This window comes from Hyla sarda, chromosome 9, assembly GCF_029499605.1.
Source record: "Hyla sarda isolate aHylSar1 chromosome 9, aHylSar1.hap1, whole genome shotgun sequence".
Taxonomy (NCBI): domain Eukaryota; kingdom Metazoa; phylum Chordata; class Amphibia; order Anura; family Hylidae; genus Hyla; species Hyla sarda.
Window position 1 is genome coordinate 27,794,389 of NC_079197.1, and position 20,865 is coordinate 27,815,253.

At 42.7% G+C, this 20,865-nt stretch overlaps 1 protein-coding gene across 1 annotated transcript in view; it reads left to right on the forward strand.

The window, feature by feature from the left end:
* The window catches only part of L1CAM (L1 cell adhesion molecule), a 207,604-nt gene that overhangs the window by 148,615 nt on the left and 38,124 nt on the right, over positions 1 to 20,865 (forward strand). The window contains exons 5-15 of the mRNA XM_056540478.1: positions 641 to 828; positions 4,357 to 4,479; positions 4,902 to 5,072; positions 9,003 to 9,114; positions 13,169 to 13,353; positions 15,030 to 15,161; positions 15,980 to 16,123; positions 16,947 to 17,058; positions 17,552 to 17,718; positions 19,278 to 19,437; positions 19,779 to 19,903. Of these exons, the coding sequence (XP_056396453.1) occupies positions 641 to 828; positions 4,357 to 4,479; positions 4,902 to 5,072; positions 9,003 to 9,114; positions 13,169 to 13,353; positions 15,030 to 15,161; positions 15,980 to 16,123; positions 16,947 to 17,058; positions 17,552 to 17,718; positions 19,278 to 19,437; positions 19,779 to 19,903 (1,619 nt within the window). The remainder of the gene's footprint in view (positions 1 to 640; positions 829 to 4,356; positions 4,480 to 4,901; positions 5,073 to 9,002; positions 9,115 to 13,168; positions 13,354 to 15,029; positions 15,162 to 15,979; positions 16,124 to 16,946; positions 17,059 to 17,551; positions 17,719 to 19,277; positions 19,438 to 19,778; positions 19,904 to 20,865) is intronic.

Consider the following 20,865-nt stretch of genomic DNA (forward strand, 5'->3'; position numbering starts at 1 on the left):
TAGCAAAATACGCAGCTGATTTGCTACCATTGGCTTTAATGGGTAGGAAAATATGCAGCAGCAAATACAAAGCATAATATGGCATGTGTGACCCTTCCCTAACAGGGCTATCCAGGATTAGAAAAACTGGGCTAATTTCTTCCCAAGAAAAAAAACAAAACAGCACCACACTTGTCCTCAGGTCACGTGTGGTATTACAGTACCATTGAAGTGAATGGAGCCAAGTTGTTATACCGTGCACAACCTGAGGACAGATGTAGCGCTGTTTTTGGAACTGTTGTTGTTTACAACTAGCTTTATAAATCTATGTGAAGTTAGCTTCCCCTGATGGTCCTACATGCAGTCAGAATAAAATCATGTCAGGTCATTCTGAAATTTACAATGGGGCACCATAATTTTATCAACAATAAGATGATATTTGACTGTTCTCCATAGGTTTAAAGGGATTATGTGGTAATAGAAAACTGTTTCAGTCCAGAAACTGCACCATTTTAGCCCTCAGTGTGTGTGTGGTATTTCTGCTCCTGGTTGTAATACCCCACAACAACCTGAGGACAAGAGTGGCGCTGTTTCTGGGAGATAGGCAAATGAGATGATGATTCCTGTATGGACGGGACCCAACATTTTCTGTTTCTTTCAGGTACACGTGGCAGAAAGATGGGCAGCCGTTAGACCTAAATGACACCAGAATAACACGTAAAGAGCGTTCGGGGACTTTGACTATTTCCAATTCCAATGGGATGAAGGATTTCCAGGGGACGTACCGTTGCTTCGCCAGTAACGAGCTTGGCACGGCGGTGTCCAATGAGATACGGGTTATCACAGAAGGTATGCTTGGCACTGTTAGACAAAAGCTTACTTGTTAAAGGGGTTATCCAGGAATAGAAAAAGAGAGCTAATTTCTTTCAAAAGCAGCTCCAAGTCTGTCCCCAGGTTGTGTGTGGTATTACAACTTGGCTCCATTCATTTCAATGGAACTGAGCTGCAGAACCACACTCCACCTAGAGACAGACAGGGAGTGGTTTTTGAAAAAAAATTAGCTCTCTTTTTCTATCCCTGGATAACCCTTTTAAAGGGGTACTCTGGTGGAAAACATTTTTATTTTTATTTTTTAAATCAACTGGTGCCAGAAAGTTAAATGGATTTGTAAATGACTTCTATTAAAACAATCTTTACCCTTCTAGTACTTTTTAGCAGCTGTATGTTCCAGAGGAAATTCTTTTCTTTTTGAATTCAAAAAGAAAAGAATTTCCTCTGTAGCCTACAGCTGCTAAAAAGTACTGGAAGGGTAAAGATTTTTTTTAATAGAAGTCATTTACAAATCTGTTTAACTTTCTGGCATCAGTTCATTTAAAAAAAAAGTTTTCCATCGGCAGCAGTTTGTTCTCCAGAGCTGCTCTTTGCAGGAACTTACAATCACATGTAGCTATAGGGTAGGGTCACCCAAAGCGCATCCGCAGGGTATGTCACAAAAGTGAGCTTCCTGCTGCGGCTGGATAGCTCTGTGTGTCCGCTTGTAGCAGTGGATTTCCCGCCGGCAGTCACGAGCGGACACACATGGCTACCCAGCCGCAGCAGGGAGCTCGCTTTTGTGACTGCTGTCGGCGTATGAAATGCACTGTGGATGCGCTCAGTGGGACTCTACCCTTAGGGTATGTTTACATGGCGTGTTTTTTGCAGAATGTCCGGCCGATAAATTCTGCAGACAGCGGGCGTCAGCAGAACATGCCGACGCTAGTAATGCTTTAAAATAAGTGTGCCATCTCCATAGCCAGCAATACATTTTTGAGCGGATTCCACATAAAGAATTGATATATCAATTATTTCTGCAAAGGCCCGAATCGTGAGTTCTGTGGCAGATGTTTCCGCCATATAAATTCCGCCGTATGCACAGTGCAGCAGAATCCCATTGAAAACAATAGGACTCTGCTGCAACAGGATTTTTCCGTGTGTGAACAAGGCCTTAGTGAATTTGATGGAGGACTAATTCCCAATACAAGTATAAGAAGATGCTTTACAGCCATTCCCTATCCACTATACCTGATTGATGAAGTACGGACAACCACATGATAGCCCACAGCAGGAATGTTATTTTAAACTAGATCATAAAATGTAAATCTTAATGCTGTGTTTCCCAACCAGGGTGCCTCCAGCTGTTGCGAAACTACAACTCCCAGCATGCCCGGACAGCCATCGGCTGTCCGGGCATGCAGGGAGCTGTAGTTTCGCAACAGCTGGAGGCACCCTGGTTGGGAAACACTGTCCTAATGATTATAAATGGGATGGCTCCTTGCCGCCTCGGCTAATCTGAAGATCTGCAATGCAAAATCCCTTTATTAGCATTTCTCTCCTCACAAAGAGCCCGGCCGGCATCGAGATGTTCCCAAACGGGAAGTATTCTTATGAAAGTCTTGTATGACCTTCACAGAATATGTAAAGCACAGTCATCTTTTAGTTCTATCTGCTCTGGCTGTGCACTGTTGCCATGGTAATGGTTGCCTCAGTAACCATGGATGATGTAAAGCCCTGGGTACCTGCCTCGGCTCCTTGTATCCTTCTCGCCATGTTCGAAGCCGAGCATTATGTGCAGAGTCATAGGGAGATCACCTGGTATTATAGGAACATGCATTGAGCACTGTAATAAAATAACAATAACCAAAAACATGGCTGACACCACGAGGAAGATACTCTTTGCAGTTTTTATTATCAGTTATAAAGATGGTGAATGTTCTTTTAGGATGAATGGATGTTGTAGATGCACTCTTGGGTTGTCCGGATCAGTTGTAGGGCACCCTATAACTACAGAGGGAAACTGCTCGGCGGATATTCCTCTGCAGAAATTTGGGGCCCCAGAAATGTTCCTACTTTGAGCAGGATCTGTACTAAAATGCATTGCTATGTATTGAGGTGACGCATTTCCTGAGGTCCCGGCTTGTTTTGCCAATGCCCGCTTTAGACAGAATCTTCGTCAGGAGAAATTCTGTGCAGAGATTCCATAGTGTGAATGAGCCGTAAGTGTTAAGTACCACTGCAGCACCTCCGCAGGCCAAATGAAGCATTACATGGTGCCCACTTAATTCAATATGAACAGACATGCAGAGTCCTTTACAGAAAGAGTTTATTTTTGTGGCTGCCCTGTTCGGCTTATTGAATTTCCTCCATTAACTTAAAATTTCCTAAACGGATAGTTAAAAAGAGATTGTCTAGATTAGAGAACCCCTGGATGCCTTATATGAATGGTCTCCAAATTGTGGACCTCCAGATGTTGCCTTTGGCGGTCCAGGAATGCTGAGAGTTGTAGTTTTGCAACATGCAGTTCACAGTTTGGGCACCACTGGTATAAGGCATATAGAGGTTCTCTGGTTTAGAAAACCTGGGCTATGCTGTGTGTAACCCTCATGTTTCAGAAGACTGGAACCCCGGTGGATGTGGATCCGCTGGACCTGTGTGGCAGATGACTCGGACCGTACCAGGGAGCAGAGTCTAAGGTGTAGTTGGTTTTCACCAGAGCCCGCCGCAAAGCGGGATGGACTTGCTGCGGCAGGAGGCACCCAGGTCGCTACCCCTGGAACGCCTCGAGGAGATGTGAGGCACAGGAGGGATAAGACAGCTTGTAGTCAGGATAGCAGAAGGTCAGGGCAGGCGGCACAGTAGCGTAGTCAGGAACGTAGCAAGTGGTCAGTAGGCAGGCGGCAAGGAGCAAGGTCAGGTCACGGAGCAAAGGATCAGATACACAGCAAGGCAACAATGCTTTCTCTCAGGCTCAAGGCAACAAAGATCCGGCAGGGAAGTGAGGAGGGTGGAGGAATTTATCAATGAGCCACCAGTGAATTACACTAATGAGCGCACTGGCCCTTTAAATCTTAAAGCTCCGATGTGCGCGCCCTAGGGGACGGGGACACGTGCGCCGGAGCAGAGAGGCAGAGGCGGGGGCAGGAGAAACACCCGGTAAGTGACGGACTGGGGCTTGCATGCAGACATGTTCCGCGATGTGAGTACCAGCCCCGCCGACAGCAGGAGATAAGGGGACCATGCGCTCACGGCCCGCTTGTGCGGCCAGAGCGCATAACGTAACACTGCAACTGGCTAGCCAACTAAGAGAGAAAGTGCCTGTGTGTGTACTACTTGCAAACAGCGAGCTCTGGTCTCACCTCCTGCAGTGGAGAGAATTAAAAATACCCATGGGACATGGGGCGGACTCTTAAGGGCTTAGTAACAGCAGTGAGAGCACTAAAATCCCCTTGTAACCAATCTAAAGGATTTTCAAGATTACTTGCACCTTCATACAACCCCTTTAATTTGGTCATTTTGCATTAAAAATGTCCATGAATAACGGTACAATGCTCTTTTCCCCAGCTACCCCTAAATGGCAGAAAGAGACCATACAACCAGTTACAGCTGAAGAAGGAGACTCCGTTGTGCTGGCCTGCAATCCCCCCAAAAGTGCTGTACCCCCACGGATCTTCTGGATGAACAGCAGTGAGTGATAACTTGGAGTTCTTGTATATCATCTGAGTTTGTTGGATTTATAACTAAAGACATTTGGTCATGTGAACTCTATGGGCTACTAATGTTCTATACCTTGTGTGTCAAAAAGCTGGGAGTTGTAGTTTTGCAACAGCTGGAGGCACCCTGGTTGGGAAACACTGCTGTAAGGTATTGCCGCTCAACCTTATTCAAGTGAACAAATCTAAGCTGCAATATCAGACACAACCCATAAACAAGCCCATAAACGAAAAGTGTGGCACTGTTTTTGGAAGGAAGCATTCATAATTTGAATTTATTTAATTATCTATCTATCTATTTCATATAATCACTTACTGATACCACAAAAGTATATTGTACAATGCCTCGTGTCTTATAAATGTATCTCTGTTATGTGTTCTTTTCCTTCACATCAGCTCTCTTACATATAATTCAGAATAATCGTGTCACTATGGGAATGAATGGGAACCTCTACTTCTCTAATGTCATAGCGACTGATCACCATCCTGACTACATTTGCCATGCTCAGTTTCTCGGAGCCCGAACCATTGTGCAGAAGGAGCCGATTGAACTCAAAGTCTTACCAAGTAAGTAAAATGCTCTCCTAAATATATATGCATGTATATGTGTTCACACATTCAGGTTTTTAATTGCAATTATTGAATGTAAAACAAGGAACATATCATATATGGAATAAATGGAGGACACGTATGGTGGAAAGACTAAGGCTTCTCTTCTTTTCCAACCCATTCCTGGCTTTGTATTCAATAATTGGAATTAAAAACCTGACCGTGTGAACAAAGCCTTCAGAAAAGCTATCAGATGACCGCACATAATTTTCCTATATACATGATCCTTTGGCTTCTCTGAGCCTGCCTGTGTTTGCAACAGGAAAACATGTGTAAGCCACTGCAAGACTCCATTGGTGCAGGAATATCTCCCTGACAACTAGAGGATGGGATGTGATGTCCCGGTACAGGTATACTACCTATAGGCCCTGTCAGGTTGAGTCCCTCAGTGACCTGGAGGCTCCCCTGCAGGGTCTCCTCCTGTTGTCTTCCTGTTGGTTTTATATGGTGTGTATGTCACTTGTATAGACAGGATCCCTATGTAAAGATAGTGTAGAGGACCTGTGGGAGGTCTCAAGGACCTGTGAGTAAGCCTGTCACATGTTATGGAATGCAGTCACATGATTTGTTGTCACATGTACTCCCAGAGAGCACCAGCTTAACCTATGATCCACAGCTTGACCAATGGGCTTTAGTCCAGCCCCCCACTATATAAAGGGGCGGCCATTACAATTCTGTCTCTTAGCACTTACCACCAGCTACCTTACTGAGCTCAGCTACCAGAGATCTCAGGACAAGTGATCAGCATCTGGAAGGCCCAAAAGCTTCAGTCTCTCCAGTAAGTCTCAAGTCTATGTCTGCTGTCACTGAAACTAGTCAAGTCCTGCACATAGTCAAGTCAAGTCTAATTACAAGTCAAGTTTATTACAAGTATTGGTCCAGCAAGCTGCGAGGTCCTCTGGGTCCTGGCCACCTCTCTGGGAATTCTGGCCTTAGCTGTGAAGATAATTACACCTGTCTTCTACTCAGTAAAGCCTCTGTTTAACCATAACTGGTTCTGGACTCTTTATTCACTACTAGCCGATGGGATAACAGAGAATCCGGGCGTGTAGTGTTCCGGAACCTGAAAACCACACTGGCGTCACAAATACATAGGGGTAAATACCATCCAACCCCCGGGGTTAATAACATCAGATCCCACCATTCATACCGCAACACCCGTGGTCCCACCATTCACCCGGTGGTTCACCACAGGGACATGTTTAAATCCAATAGCCTGATCCCTACGGTTAGTGTTGCTCGCGAATATTCGCAATGCGAATTGTATTCGCGAATATCGCATAGTGATTACGAATATTCTTTTTTTTTTGTTTGTTTTTTGTTTTCTTTCACAGTACACATCACAGTGATCACCCCTCTCTGCTTCCAGCTTGTGTGGTGTAAAGAAGGCTCTAATACTACTGTGTGAGACTGGCTGCGAATTTGCATACGCTAATTTCCGCATATGCGAATTTTTGCTTATGCTAATTTTTGTATATGCAAATTTTCGTATATGCTAATTTTTCGCATATGCGGAAATAAAACGCAAACATTTTATGAATATGCGAATTTAGTTCATATATTCGCGACGAATATTCGCGAATTCGAATATGGCCTATGCCGCTCAACACTACTTACGGTATGTCCCCAATATATTTTGTCTGTGGAAAGTCAAGAGGCCATCATACACGTAGGATGACCAGTGCTGCTAAATTGCTCCTAAATCTTCAGGTTTTTCCTACTTGTATCTGAAGTATATGGCCATCGAAAAGAGAACCCTTTTACCAATATTATACTGCCCATACCGCAGGCAGTATGAAACAGGTACATGGAGTAGGGTCCTAACACACTTTGAATTACTTTAAAATAATCAGGCGTTTCAGAGAAATCATTGTTTAAAAATGCCACCGAAGCCCAAATAAGTAGTCATTCATGGTGGCAATCCCTATGGCTGCTTCCTGCCCCGCCATTCCCGGGAGACGCGTCTCTCCCTAACTGTGTATTATGGCGGGGTGGAGAGCAGCTCGGGCATTTCAGAGAAATCATAGTTTATAAATGCCACTGGGGCCCGGCAATTAGTAAACAGGACTTTTAGTTTCCATTCTGGCCACTAGGCCTAACACCAAGCTGAGACTTCCTGTTCTGTACAGATCATTTCCTAGTAATGCCTTTCTTTACAGGAGTACAGTGAAAGGTGACACCAATATATAGATAACACTGGATCCACCACCATTTACTTCAGAGATCAGCCTCCCCCTACCTGTAGAATGACCTCTGAAAAGATCATAATTCATCTGAATAAGGCAGCTCCTGACCATTGTTATCTTATGTCCATGGGTCCTGCCATAAAGCATATCACTAAATGCTGTTAAAGTTAAATAAAAAAATAATTAAAAAAATGCAAATAGAAAAAATAAAAAAAATAACATGTTTCAGTTTCTGGGTCTTCTCTTTAACCCCTTTCAGGACTCAGCCCATTTTGGCCTTAAGGACTCAGACAATTTAATTTTTACGTTTTCATTTTTTCCTCCTCGCCTTCTAAAAATCATAACTCTTTTATATTTTCATCCACAGACTAGTATGGGGGCTTGTTTTTTGCGCGACCAGTTGTCCTTTGTAATGACATCACTCATTATATCATAAAATGTATGGCGCAACCAAAAAACACTTTTTTTGTGGGGAAATTAAAACGAAAAACGCAATTTTGCTAATTTTGGAAGGTTTCATTTTTACGCCCTACAATTTATGGTAAAAATGACGTGTGTCTTTATTCTGAGGGTCAATACGATTAAAATTATACCCATTATTACATACTTTTATATTATTGTTGCGCTTAAAAAAAATCACAAACTTTTTAACCAAATTAGTACGTTTATAATCCCTTTATTTTGATAACCTCTAACTTTTTTATTTTTCCGTATAAGTGGCGGTATGGGGGCTCATTTTTTGCGCCATGATCTGTACTTTTTTTTGATACCACATTTGCATATAAAAAACTTTTAATACATTTTTTATAATTTTTTTTTAATAAAATGTATTAAAAAAGTAGGAATTTTTGACTTTTTTTTTTTTCGTTCACGCCGTTCACCGTACGGGATCATTAACATTTTATTTTAATAGATTGGACATTTACGCACGCGGCGATACCAAATATGTCTATTAAAAAAAAAATTACGCTTTTTGGGGGTAAAATAGGAAAAAACGGACGTTTTATTTTTTTATTGGGGGGAGGGGATTTTTTTTTTACTTTTACATTTTTTTCCATTTTTTTTTACACTTGAATAGTCCCCATAGGGGACTATTCATAGCGATACCATGATTGCTAATACTGATCTGTTCTATGTATAGGACATAGAACAGATCAGTATTATCGGTCATCTCCTGCTCTGGTCTGCTCGATCACAGACCAGAGCAGGAGACGCCGGGAGCCGGACGGAGGCAGGAGAGGGGACCTCCGTGCGGCGTTATGAATGATCGGATCCCCGCAGCAGCGCTGCGGGCGATCCGATCATTCATTCAAATCGCGCACTGCCGCAGATGCCGGGATCTGTATTGATCCCGGCACCTGAGGGGTTAATGGCAGACGCCCGCGAGATCGCGGGCGTCGGCCATTGCCGGCGGGTCCCTGGCTGCGATAAGCAGCCGGGATCTGCCGCGCATGACACGGGCATCGCTCCGATGCCCGCGGTTATGCACTGGATGTAAATGTACGTCCTGGTGCGTTAAGTACCACCTCTCCAGGACGTACATTTACGTCCTGCGTCCTTAAGGGGTTAAAGGATGATTTTTTTCCCTTCCTTTGGGTCAATCAGTAAGGTGGAAGTTGAAAGATTTGTCTTCATTTCCACCCACTGTATAACTCCAATAAGAATATTGGTATCAATGCTAATTTCATGTTTTTCCTTGCAGCTAACTCAGTCAAGTACCGTCTGCCCAAAATGATGATGCCAGTAGGGAGCTCAAGTCAACACTTGGCATTGAAAGGCAATTCTCTGCAGCTAGAGTGCATCTCCGAGGGAAAGTAAGTTCATTCTTAGAATATAATAATTGGGAACTACTGTACTCCTCTGTCAGTTTAGTTGAAAGCTATTACTATGTTTTAGTCAGAGAGAAACTTAAAGGGGTACTTCGAAGGGACAAAATATATATTTTCAAATCAACTGGTGCCAGAAAGTTATGCAGATTTGTAAATTACTTATTTTTAAAAATCCAGTACTTCCAGTACTTAACAGCTGCTTTATGCTCCAGAGGAAGTTAAAGGAGTTATCCACCATAAGGTGATTTAGTACGTACCTGGCAGACAGTAATGGACATGCTTAGGAAGGATCTGCGCTTGTCTTGGGGATAAATGGCTATGTTGTGAGATTACCATAACACTGTGGCTAGCTTTTTGTGAACTGGTATTTCCTGTTTGAGTTTTTTTCTTTTGCCTACAAATCCCATAATTCAATTTTCCTCTCTCCCACACATCAGCCACCCCACCCATTGAAACATAAATGAGCTGCATCCATTCAAAAGACCTGTGGTTTTCAATCAGGGTGCCAACAGCTGTTGCATCAGTTGCAGATTGATCTCTCTCCACCCAAGCGATCGCTCCACCCATTGAAGCAGACAGGCTCCCTGTCACCAGCTGACTAGTGAGTCAGGTCTCGGCCGCATTGCAACCTGGGACAACAGTCATTTTGTATGCTGTTAAAAATAAATACTGGGGTGAAAATCACATAAGAATTGTGAGAAAACCATCACACACAAGTACAGACACTATATTATGAACTACACTAACTTTACAGCCCCTTTAGCATAGTCAAATAAGAAAAAATCCTAGAATACCCCTTTATTAGTTATTTCCAGGCTGATCATAGTGCTCTCTGCTGCCACCTCTATCTGTGTCAGGAACTGTCCAGAGCAGGAGCAAATCCCCATAGCAAACCTCTCCTGTTCTGGACAGTTCCTGACATGGACAGAGGTGTCAGCAGAGAGCACTGCGGTCAGACTGGAAAGAACTACACAACTTCCTCTGGTGCAAACTGCAGCTGATAAGTACTGGTAGGATGAAGATTTTTAAATAGAAGTAATTTACAAATCGGTTTAACTTTCTGACATCAGTTTATTTGAAATGTTTTTTTTTCCCCCTCTGGAGTACCCTTTAAAAACTCCAGTAGAAACACATCAGTCCCTTGCCAGATCCCTCCACTGCCAGGGACGGACATAGAGAAGAATTGGCCTCCCTGGGTGGTAGTTATTAACACAATGCCATATTTTTAACAGGATAGTCTGATGCTTTTTGCCCTCCCAACCCTAAGTTGTGTCCTTTATTAATTTCCCTCATGGCAGAGGTGCCATTTTTAGCCCAATTTTGAGGTAATACACTGTATATGTTGTCATATTACAGCTGAATAGCCATGTTCCTAGTTTTTCTTGGAAAAATACAAACCACCATGAAACCTCTCCAAAAGACCACTTTCTGAGAAGACCCACCCCTTCCCTTATCCCAATGTTTTCCAACCAGGGTGTCTCCAGCTGTTGCAAAACTACAACTCCCAGTATGCTGGGAGTTGTAGTTTTGCAACAGCTGGAGGCATCCCGGTTGGGAAACACTGCCTTATCTAGATCAGATGTTTTTGTCAAAGATATTTAGTTCTAACAAAAACATCTGCCATCTTCTTTAAAGGGGTTATCCAGTAAAATACTTTTTTCTATATACGATATATCAACTGGCTCCAGAAAGTTAAACAGATTTGTAAATTACTTCTATTAAAAAATCGTAATTCTTTCAGTACTTATGAGCTGCTGAAGTTGAGTTGTTCTTTTCTGTCTAAGTGATCTCTGACGACCTACAAAAAAAGGAGAAAAATCCAGCTCACAGGAACTTGAAATTAAAACATAGCTTTTACTGTATCATGTTAAAAATTAAATGAACAAAAAATCACCCTAAGTGCATTAAAAACAGCACACCGACGCGTTTCGAGCTACATACGAGCTCTTAAAGGACAACTGTAGTGGAACACTTTTATATATTCCCGTGCCCGGGCCTCAAAAGTAAACAAAATAAACGTATACATACCTTCCTACGAGCCCCCGTTGGTCCGGCACAGGCCTCACAGTCCGGTAGTGCTGACCTCATTCCACATCCTGGGGACGCCGCAGAGCCGTCGGCGTATCACTGGCCGCAACGATGTCCCGCCCCGGCCTGTGATAGGCTGAGCACACTGTAATGTAAGGAGCTCTGGCCGGCTTCTTACATGACAGTGGGCTCAGCCTATCACAGCCCGGGGCGGGACATCGCTGCGGCCGGTGATACGCCGACGGCTCTGTGGCGTCCCCGTCCCCAGGAAGTGGAATGAGGTCAGCACTGCCGGACCGTGAGGCCTGTGCTGGACCAACGGGTGCTCGTAAGAAGGTATGTATACGTTTATTTTGTAAATTTTTGAGGCCCGGGCATGGGAATATATAAAAGTGTTCCACTACAGTTGTCCTTTAAGCATGATTAAGAGCTTGTATGTAGCTCAAAATGCGTTGGCGAGCTGTATCATGTAAAAAATTAAATGAACGAAAAAACACCCTAAGTGCATTAAAAACAGCATGCCAAGGTGTTTCGAGCTACATACGAGCTCTTAATAATGATTAAGAGCTCGTATGTAGCTCGAAATGCGTTGGTGTGCTGTTTTTAATGAACTTAGGGTGTTTTTTTGTTCATTGAATTTTTTTACATGATACAGCACGCCGACGCGTTTTGAGCTACATACGCGCTCCTAATCATGCTTAAGAGCTCGTATGTAGCTCGAAATGCGTCGGCGTGCTGTTATTAATGCACTTAGGGTGTTTTTTTGTTCATTACATTTTTTACATGATACAGTAAAAGCTACGTTTTAATTTCACGTTTCTGTGAGCTGGATTTTTCTCCTATTTTGTGGTTCCTGCATACGGGAAGCGGCCCGCTCAGTCTGAGCTCCAACATATCTTCTACTACGTTCCTTAGTGGGTGGTGAGATGAGCACTTTTTTTTTCTCTTTCTTATATGTGCTCTCTGATGACACGTGTCTCGGGAACTGTCCACAGTAGAAGCAAATCCCCCATAGCAAACCTCTTCTACTCTGTGCAGTTTCCGAGACAAGCAGAGATGTCAGCAGAGAACACTGTTGCCAGATAGAAAAGAACAACTCAACTTCAGCAGCTGATAATTATTGGAAAGATTAAGATTTTTTAATAGAAGTAATTTGCAAATCTGTTTAACTTTCTGGAGCCAGTTGATATATATATATATATATATATATAAAAAAAAAAATTTCTGTAATACCTATTTAAGAAGACAATTTTTCAGAACAATTTTGGGTAGTCGTCACTGTTTTAGTTGTTTAGGGAATTGTGCAACCCAGTGATTTTTTTTTAATTGGATTAACTGACCCCATGTTTTGTTGGGACTTCAATCAAAATATTAGTATCTAGACAGGGATGAATCATAATATAACACCCACAAATTGGCAAGAATGGCACTGTTTCTAAGAAAAAAATGCAGCCTTTTTTATAATCCTGTACAACTTCTGAATTATTAAAGGAGATATCCAGTGCTGAACAACTTATCCCCTATCCTAAGGATAGGGGATAAGTTTCAGATTGTGGGGGGTCCGATTACTGGGGCCCCCCGCGATCTCCTGTACGGGGCCCTGGCAGCCCACGGGAAAGGAACGTGTTGACCACCGCACGAAGTGGCGGCTGACACGCCCCCTCAATACAATGCTATGGCAAAGCCGGAGCACTGCCTTCAGCAATCTCCGGCTCTGCGGGGGGGGCGTGTCAGCCGCCACATCGTGCGGTGGTCGACACTCGCTATCTGGCCAGCCAGCTGGGCCCCCGTACAGGAGATCACGGGAGGGCCCAGAGGTCGGACCCCCCACAATCTGAAACTTATCCCCTATCCTTAGGATAGGGGATACGTTTTTCAGCACTGGATATCTCCTTTAAGGTCAAATGAATATTAGGCCTATTATCGTCTGTCAGTAATTCCCCATTACTTCTCGCGCTCTTTTTACTGCTCTAATCTTTTATTGTTTGCTATATTCATTCACCTTGAACAGCCCCACCCCAGAGAATGAGTGGATATCTATTACTGGAACAATGGATCCAAAACGTTTTCGTTTTGATGAGTATAAGAAGGCTCTTTATATTGAAGATGTCCAAGATGAGGATGATGGAGAATATGAATGTATGTCCAGAAACACAGAAGGCGAAGTGAAGCACACATACACTGTCAAAGTGGAGGGTGAGTATTGGTCGGATATTCCCCTTTATTGAATGAAAGAGGTTATATACAAAGGGCAATTACTTTTTGAGACGAGGGTAAGCTCACACTCACAGTGTTACATTACTCATAGAATCAGGAGAATCAGGGGGAACCGGTCAGGGAGTGTCCTGTTTCCCATAAGCAATATTACAGGCCAAATGAAGTATTACATAGAAGCTATAGAACACATGAACACATTTCTCCATAGTTAGAAACACTCTTTTTATTATTCATCATCTTTTGGCCCTGAATGTGGGATACCTTCAGAATTTCCTAATAGAGTACCAGGTATTCTATTTCAGACAGCAAAACAATCACAAATTATATAATGTAGTTGTCTTTTGGTATTTCAATTGTTAAAATAGTTTGGGGCATATTCATAAAAGTGAACTTGCCAGATGCATATCGTGCTCAGAGCTGAAGGCATGGGCAGATAGCTGATAAAACAAATAATTCCTTTCTGTTTCCAAAAGGTTTAAAATCATGTTTTCTTTCCAAGACCAATTGTCATAAATGGGATGCTGAGCAGTAGCATAGACAACTCCTCATCCCCCACCCCTCCCTGCTTGAATTCCTGCATTGAGCCCTGTACATCAATCATGTGGGATAGGTAAGATTGACGCAGGGAGGAGGCAGGCATGTTATGCTTAGTATTGACTTTCTGACAATTGAGGTTAGAAGGAAAGCATGATTTTAAAATTAATATTTTTTTTTTACAACAGTCAGTTTTTTAACTTTATTATTAAAAATATTACTGCTAAATTGCCTTCCAGGTACATTGAACTAAACCTTACATTTAAAGGGTTTAAACAATCCCTACTTATTAGAAGGGTATCTTGACAATAAGCTGATCACTAAGCTTTTCCCGCTGGGACCCCCATTAATCAGTTTTTATGTTTGGGAAACCTGGCAGTAATGGTTTAATTTTCCTGTAGCGACACCACTGGGCAAACTAAACATTACACAGAGCACAGAGTGTGTTTTCTGAGTAATACAGGACAGGATCTCCACAGCAACACTCTTTGCAGCCACATTCTGATCTTGTAGAAATATGAGGATCCTGAAGAGAACAACCCCCTCCCATCCCCCATTAAAGGGGTACTCCACTGAAAAACATTTTCTTTTAAATCAACTGGTAACGGAAAGTTAAAAAGATTTGTACATTACTTCTATTTAAAAATCTTTCAGTACTTATCAGCTGCTATATACTACAGAGGAAGTTCTTTTCTTTTTGAATTTCCTTTCTGTCTGACAACATGTTCTCTGCTGACACCTCTGTCCATTTTAGGAACTGTCCAGAGTAGGAGCAAATCCCCATAGCAAACCTCTCTTGCTCTGGACAGTTCCTGACATGGACAGAGGTGTCAGCAGAGAGCACTGTGATCAGACAGAAAAGAAATTCAAAAGAAAAGAACTTCCTCTGTAGTATATATCCTCTAAAAAGTACTGAGAGGATTGGAATTTTTTTTATAGAAGTAATTTACAAATCTGTTTAACTTTCTTGCACCAGTTGATTTAAAAGAAAATGTTTTCCAGTGGAGTACCCCTTAAATGCTGAATTATTTTAGGTGGAACAGCCCTTTCAAGAAAAAACTCACAATTAATGTTACTCCTAGTGGGGTATTATCTGCTTATACAATTCTGTCTTTCTTTAGCTGCTCCCTACTGGATTAACAGGCCCAAAGATGAAATCCGAAGCCCAGGGGAGCATGTAAAATTTACCTGCGAGGTTGAAGGGAAACCCAAGCCCAAGGTCACATGGAAGATAAATGGACAACCCATAACAGGTATGGAGACAGCTTTGTGTTGTAGCTCATAAGTACGCAGGTGGGGATACCCACACTCTACTACTCTCTTAGGTAGCCATTAACAATAGACTGACATGAGACTTGTATATATGGATCTTCCAAGCATGTATATGTAGGTATAGGTAGGTATGAACAAAAAAGTCTGTTTCAGCTTTTTAAGGATATTTTCATATTGGATAAGACTCAGGGCCGTCCCAAGACATTGTGCTGCCTGGGCCTGGGTCTAGGAGTGAAATGCTCCCCCCCCCCCCCCCCCAAAAAAAAAAAAAAAAAAAAAAAAAAACAATGCCATTGCATATCAGGAGGACATAATCAAATTATTTTTTTTTACTTTTGACCCATTTAAGCCCAAAGGGATCAAAAATCTTCTTGGGGCGGTAGTTTGCCACCCCTGTGAAGGTGCTGCCTTGGTCCAATGGATCCAGTGGGACCCATTGTAGGTCCGGCCATGATCCGGCCATGATAAGACTCCAAAGAGCAGGTGGATACACTTTTGAGCCCAACCAAAAACAGTACCTTGATTGAATGTCTTAGTCGAATGGACCCAGTGGGACCCATTGTAGGTCCAGCCATGATAAGACTCCAAAGAGCAGGTGGATACACTTTTGAGCCCAACCAAAAACAGTTCAGTCCACTGAACTCAATAGACCTGGAACATATATACTGCGGTAGAACCATTCTGCCAGTATGCAAACATACTCCCCCAATGTAGGCTGAATGTAGACTTACTTTGAGAAGGCCCATAAGCAACCATTGTTTGTTCCCTTGTTGTCAATGAAAGTCTCTCCATTTAACAGCCGCAGATCTGGGTCCAAATCGCAGAATGGAAGGTGGAAGTTTAATAATGCAGAACCTGCAGACAAGTGACACTGCCGTGGTTCAGTGTGAAGCACGCAATAAACATGGACACATACTAGAAAATGCCTACATCTATGTTGTTGGTAAGTTTTTTGGCACAAAACCAAAGAATTTAACATGCCTTGAGTGTGTGCTAAGGATTGTTTTCGTTAAACTGAGAGATTAGAAAGCATGGTGGGGAATGAACCTTCTCATCCTCCACTATAGGTGTATCCAGAATGTGACTCCCATAAATATATGGAACCAAAAAGAAAAGAAACCACTTGAAAATGGACCATGTATAAACTAAAATAAATTTTATTTAGAATAATATAAAGACATATGATAATTACACACACAGCGTGGACAAACAGAAGTGGGAACCAGGGAGCAGGGGGCGATAAAAAGAAGGTAACAATAATATATATAGTGTCCAAGTGTGCTAAACAATTTAAAGTGCCAGCAGCGTGCCAAATAAATCGATAGGACCAAAACGGATCACAGAGAAAACCAGATGTAGTAGTGGCATAGAACAGTAACACTCCCTCCGCTCCCCAGTTACCCACCAGACCTCCATAGACACTATATATATTATTGTTACCTTCTTTTTATCTCCCCCTGCTCCCTGGTTCCCACTTCTGTTTGTCCACGCTGTGTGTGTAATTATCATATGTCTTTATATTATTCTAAATAAAATTTATTTTAGTTTATACATGGTCCGTTTTCAAGTGGTTTCTTTTCTTTTTGGTTCCATATTTAGAGTGTTTACCACAGGACCCTATACATCTATGAGCATATCTCCTTTCCTTTTTTTGGTGCTTTGTCCCATAAATATATGTACACCCGAACCAGACACCCTTTGCATATTCTATTTAAGAAGAGTTAAATATTATGTTATTCCTAATACTTATATTTTTCTCCTTACAGAGTTGGCCCCAGATATTCTGACTCCAGACAGAATGAACTACACTGCGGTGGAGAACACCAATGTTTTCTTGCACTGCAAATTTTTTGGTTCCCCTTCTCCAGTCACTCACTGGTATGTACTGTATTTAGAACCGGCTATGGTCAGTACTGTAGTTAAGCATCTTTTAAACTTTAAAGGGGTATTCCTGCCAAATACATCTTATCCCCTATCTAAAGGATGGGGGTATAACATGTCTGATCGCGGGACTGGAGACGTGATGTCACACTATGCCCCCTCCATTCATGTCTATGGGAGGGTGGCGTGACGTCACATCTCCGGTCCTGGAAACAAAAAAGTTTCCGAGACTGGAGATGCAGCCCCGCACCCCACATCTTATCCCCCATCCTTTGGATAGGGGATAAGATGTATTTGGCCAGAATACCCCTTTAACTTATGGATGTTTTGGGATTCCAAAAAATTGTCACCATCTTTACAATCCATCTAAATCTTTGCAACCAATCTTTATCGATCAAATGTATCTAAAACTGTGAATTAATAAATATTTTCAGGTTTTATCATGGACTGGTTCTTTGTAGAACATTCAACTACCACCTTATATTCGCAGGTATGACAAGGATTTAAGGTCAGTGGTGATGAGGGATAGCTTCGACATCCTCACTAATGGCACCATGGAAATCTCAGACGTGACCAGTGAAGACGAAGGAACCTACTACTGCACAGCCTCAAACAGCCAGGGCAACATGACCATCTCTGCGTATTTGGAAGTCAGAAGTAAGTTTGTGATGGAAACAGGAACATTACAGCATTAGATTCTCATGACGATGTGCAGGGTTGATAAGGTGCAGAGGTGATTCTACAGAAGTAGCTCAGGTCATTGGGAAGATTCTTTTAGGGTCTGACTCATCTGGGTGTCATGTAGCCATAAACATTTCTTCGAGGGGCATTGGACCCCATGGTGAAACTTAGACTGGGGCTCCATTACGACCATCTTTAGGAGCAAACAAGTTCAAAAGACATATCAACAGTTTTAATCGGCTGGAGTCTCTGTGTTCAGACCAGCACCGATGGCTAACTTGAGCAAAGAGAAGCACTTGGCTGTGCTTTTCCATGTTTTTCTGTGTCATCATATGACCACCATACCCCATTATCATTGTCTTGTCTTATTATTGTCCCCATCATTTTAAAACTTTAGACATGTCCTAGGGTCATGTCAAAAGTTTTTATCAGTCGGGGTCTGGGAGTTTCGAACCGCACGCTTCTCTCCCTACTTTGTGTCTATGTGAGCAAGATGGTTCCATAGATTTACATTATGGTCATGTGACACAAAGCCAGATGAGAATGTGCTGAGCGTGCACTTTTCCTGGCTTGTTCTCCTGATTGGTCTGTGTGAGTGATAAAATCTTTTGATATGACTTTATGACATTTGAAAAAAAATGTATGACATTTTTTTTTCAAATTTCCAGAGTCCCATCTTCTCTTCCTTTCAAAAAATAAATAAATTATAAAATAGCTCGAAATAATGTAGATTAATATAAGATGCCATTCTGACATTACCTATCCCCTACCACCCTCGTTCTGGCCAGTGATTGGTGGCAGCAGTCACATGGACACTGGACAGTGACAGCAGGGGAATTAGTCAGGTAAGTATACCAAGATAAGATGTGACCCTTAGGCACCAGGACCCTGATGCGACTGCTATCTCTACACCCCCTATATTTATGCCCAGGGCTGGTGCAAGGATTTTTGCCACCCTAGGCAAAAGCTAAATTTGCTGCCCATTGACCCCGCCCTTTGACACGCCCCACCTTACTACTGGGGTGACTCACTGTAACAAACTTCCTCCTCATGTAATCACCTTAGTACTGGGGTGTCACACTGTAACAAACCTCCACCTCATGTAATCACTTTACTACTGGGGTGACACACTGTAACAAGCCCTCTCCTTATGTAATCTCCTTATTACTGGGGTGACATTGATGTGGCAATGGCTGGGCAGGTGCTTTGGATTCTGGCTGGTTACTAACTTTCTTGCAGCAGGCAAAGCAGCGGCCCCATCATGAGGGCGCTCTAGGTGGCGGCCTGTTATGCCTAAAGGCAGAACCGGCCCTGTATATGCCCCTGACCAGAGATTATTTTTATATATATATATATATATATATATATATATATTGATCTAAACTTTATGCATATGTTAATTAAAGAAGTCCACAATTTTTTTAAACTCCACCAAACTTGATCCAACTCCCCAATTAGCCATAAAGTATCATTTCTGTAGCTCCAGTATATTTTACCTCTCCAGCTTACATTGACATTGTCTTTTTTTTTTACAGATGCTACTTGGATAAAAATTCCCCCAGAAACCCAACGAGTGAGAAAGGGTGGAAAAGCAACCTTTGAGTGTAGACCGATATTTGACATCAGGATGGAAAGGAATATAGTGGAATGGAAGAAGGACGGCATGCTGATTCTGGAAGATGATGATGATGACAAGTATGAGGGGTTGGGAGGGATGTCACGTTGTTTATATTTACTGTGATATTATATTGAACAGCTCATTACATAACTCTTCACCGTTTTTGGTTCATATAGGCCAGTGTTTCCCAACCAGGTGCCTCCAACTGTTGCAAAACTACAACTTCCGGCATGCCCGGACAGTCAAAGGCTGTCCGGGCATGCCGGAAGTTGTGGTTTTGCAACAGCTGGAGGCACCCTGGTTTGGAAACATTGATATAGAGCATTAATGCATATAGATACATCTATTTATACTTGTCTAGCTCTTCAAAGCTGATACTGCTACCATGTTCCTATAGGATTTCATTTTGTCTTCGCAGGTATTTTATTGAAGACTTCTCTCTGAGTATAGCCAATGTACAAGAAGACGACCAGGGGACATATACGTGTGTGGCTCGTAGTGAACTGGATGTGGTGGAGAAAAATGCGGTTCTTGTGATGATTGGTTAGTATGATGAATTGTGCTCAAATGCCTTTCATAATGTTGATAAGGATGACCATTATGATTTTTATTACTGATATATATATATATATATATATATATATATATATATATGAGACATTTCAGCTTGCTAACTTACTGACTAAGAAGATGAAGACCTTGGAATGAGGCCAGAAGAAGTGAGATAAGAGGCTGAAACTTAGAAGACAAAATATTTGAAGAGATATAGACTGTGTAGAAGGGCAGAGATATATCCGGAATTTTCCAGTATGAGAGTGAGAGAGCAGCATAAGTGAACTTTGGCCAAGAGAGAAATGGATGCTTAAATATGCTAATATATACACAGACACAATACTCAAATAACCAATCAAAATATAACATGATGATTTTGACATTGTCACGATACGGCTGGCAGGAGGTGGATCCTCTGTTCCAGAGAGGGATTGGCGTGGACCGTGCTAGTGGACCGGTTCTAAGTTACTACTGGTATTCACCAGAGCCCGCCGCAAAGCGGGATGGTCTTGCAGCGGCGGTAGTAACCAGGTCGTATCCACTAGCAACGGCTCAACCTCTCTGACTGCTGAAGATAGGCGCGGTACAAGGGAGTAGACAAGAGCAAGGTCGGACGTAGCAGAAGGTCGGGGCAGGCAGCAAGGATCGTAGTCAGGGGCAACGGCAGGAGGTCTGGAACACAGGCTAGGAACACACAAGGAAACGCTTTCACTGGCACAATGGCAACAAGATCCGGCGAGGGAGTGCAGGGGAAGTGAGGTATACATAGGGAGTGCACAGGTGAACACACTAATTAGACCAACTGCGCCAATCAGTGGCGCAGTGGCCCTTTAAATCGCAGAGACCCGGCGCGCGCGCGCCCTAGGGAGCGGGGCCGCGCGCGCCGGGACAGGACCGACGGAGAGCGAGTCAGGTACGGGAGCCGGGCTGCGCATCGCGAGCGGGCGCCACCC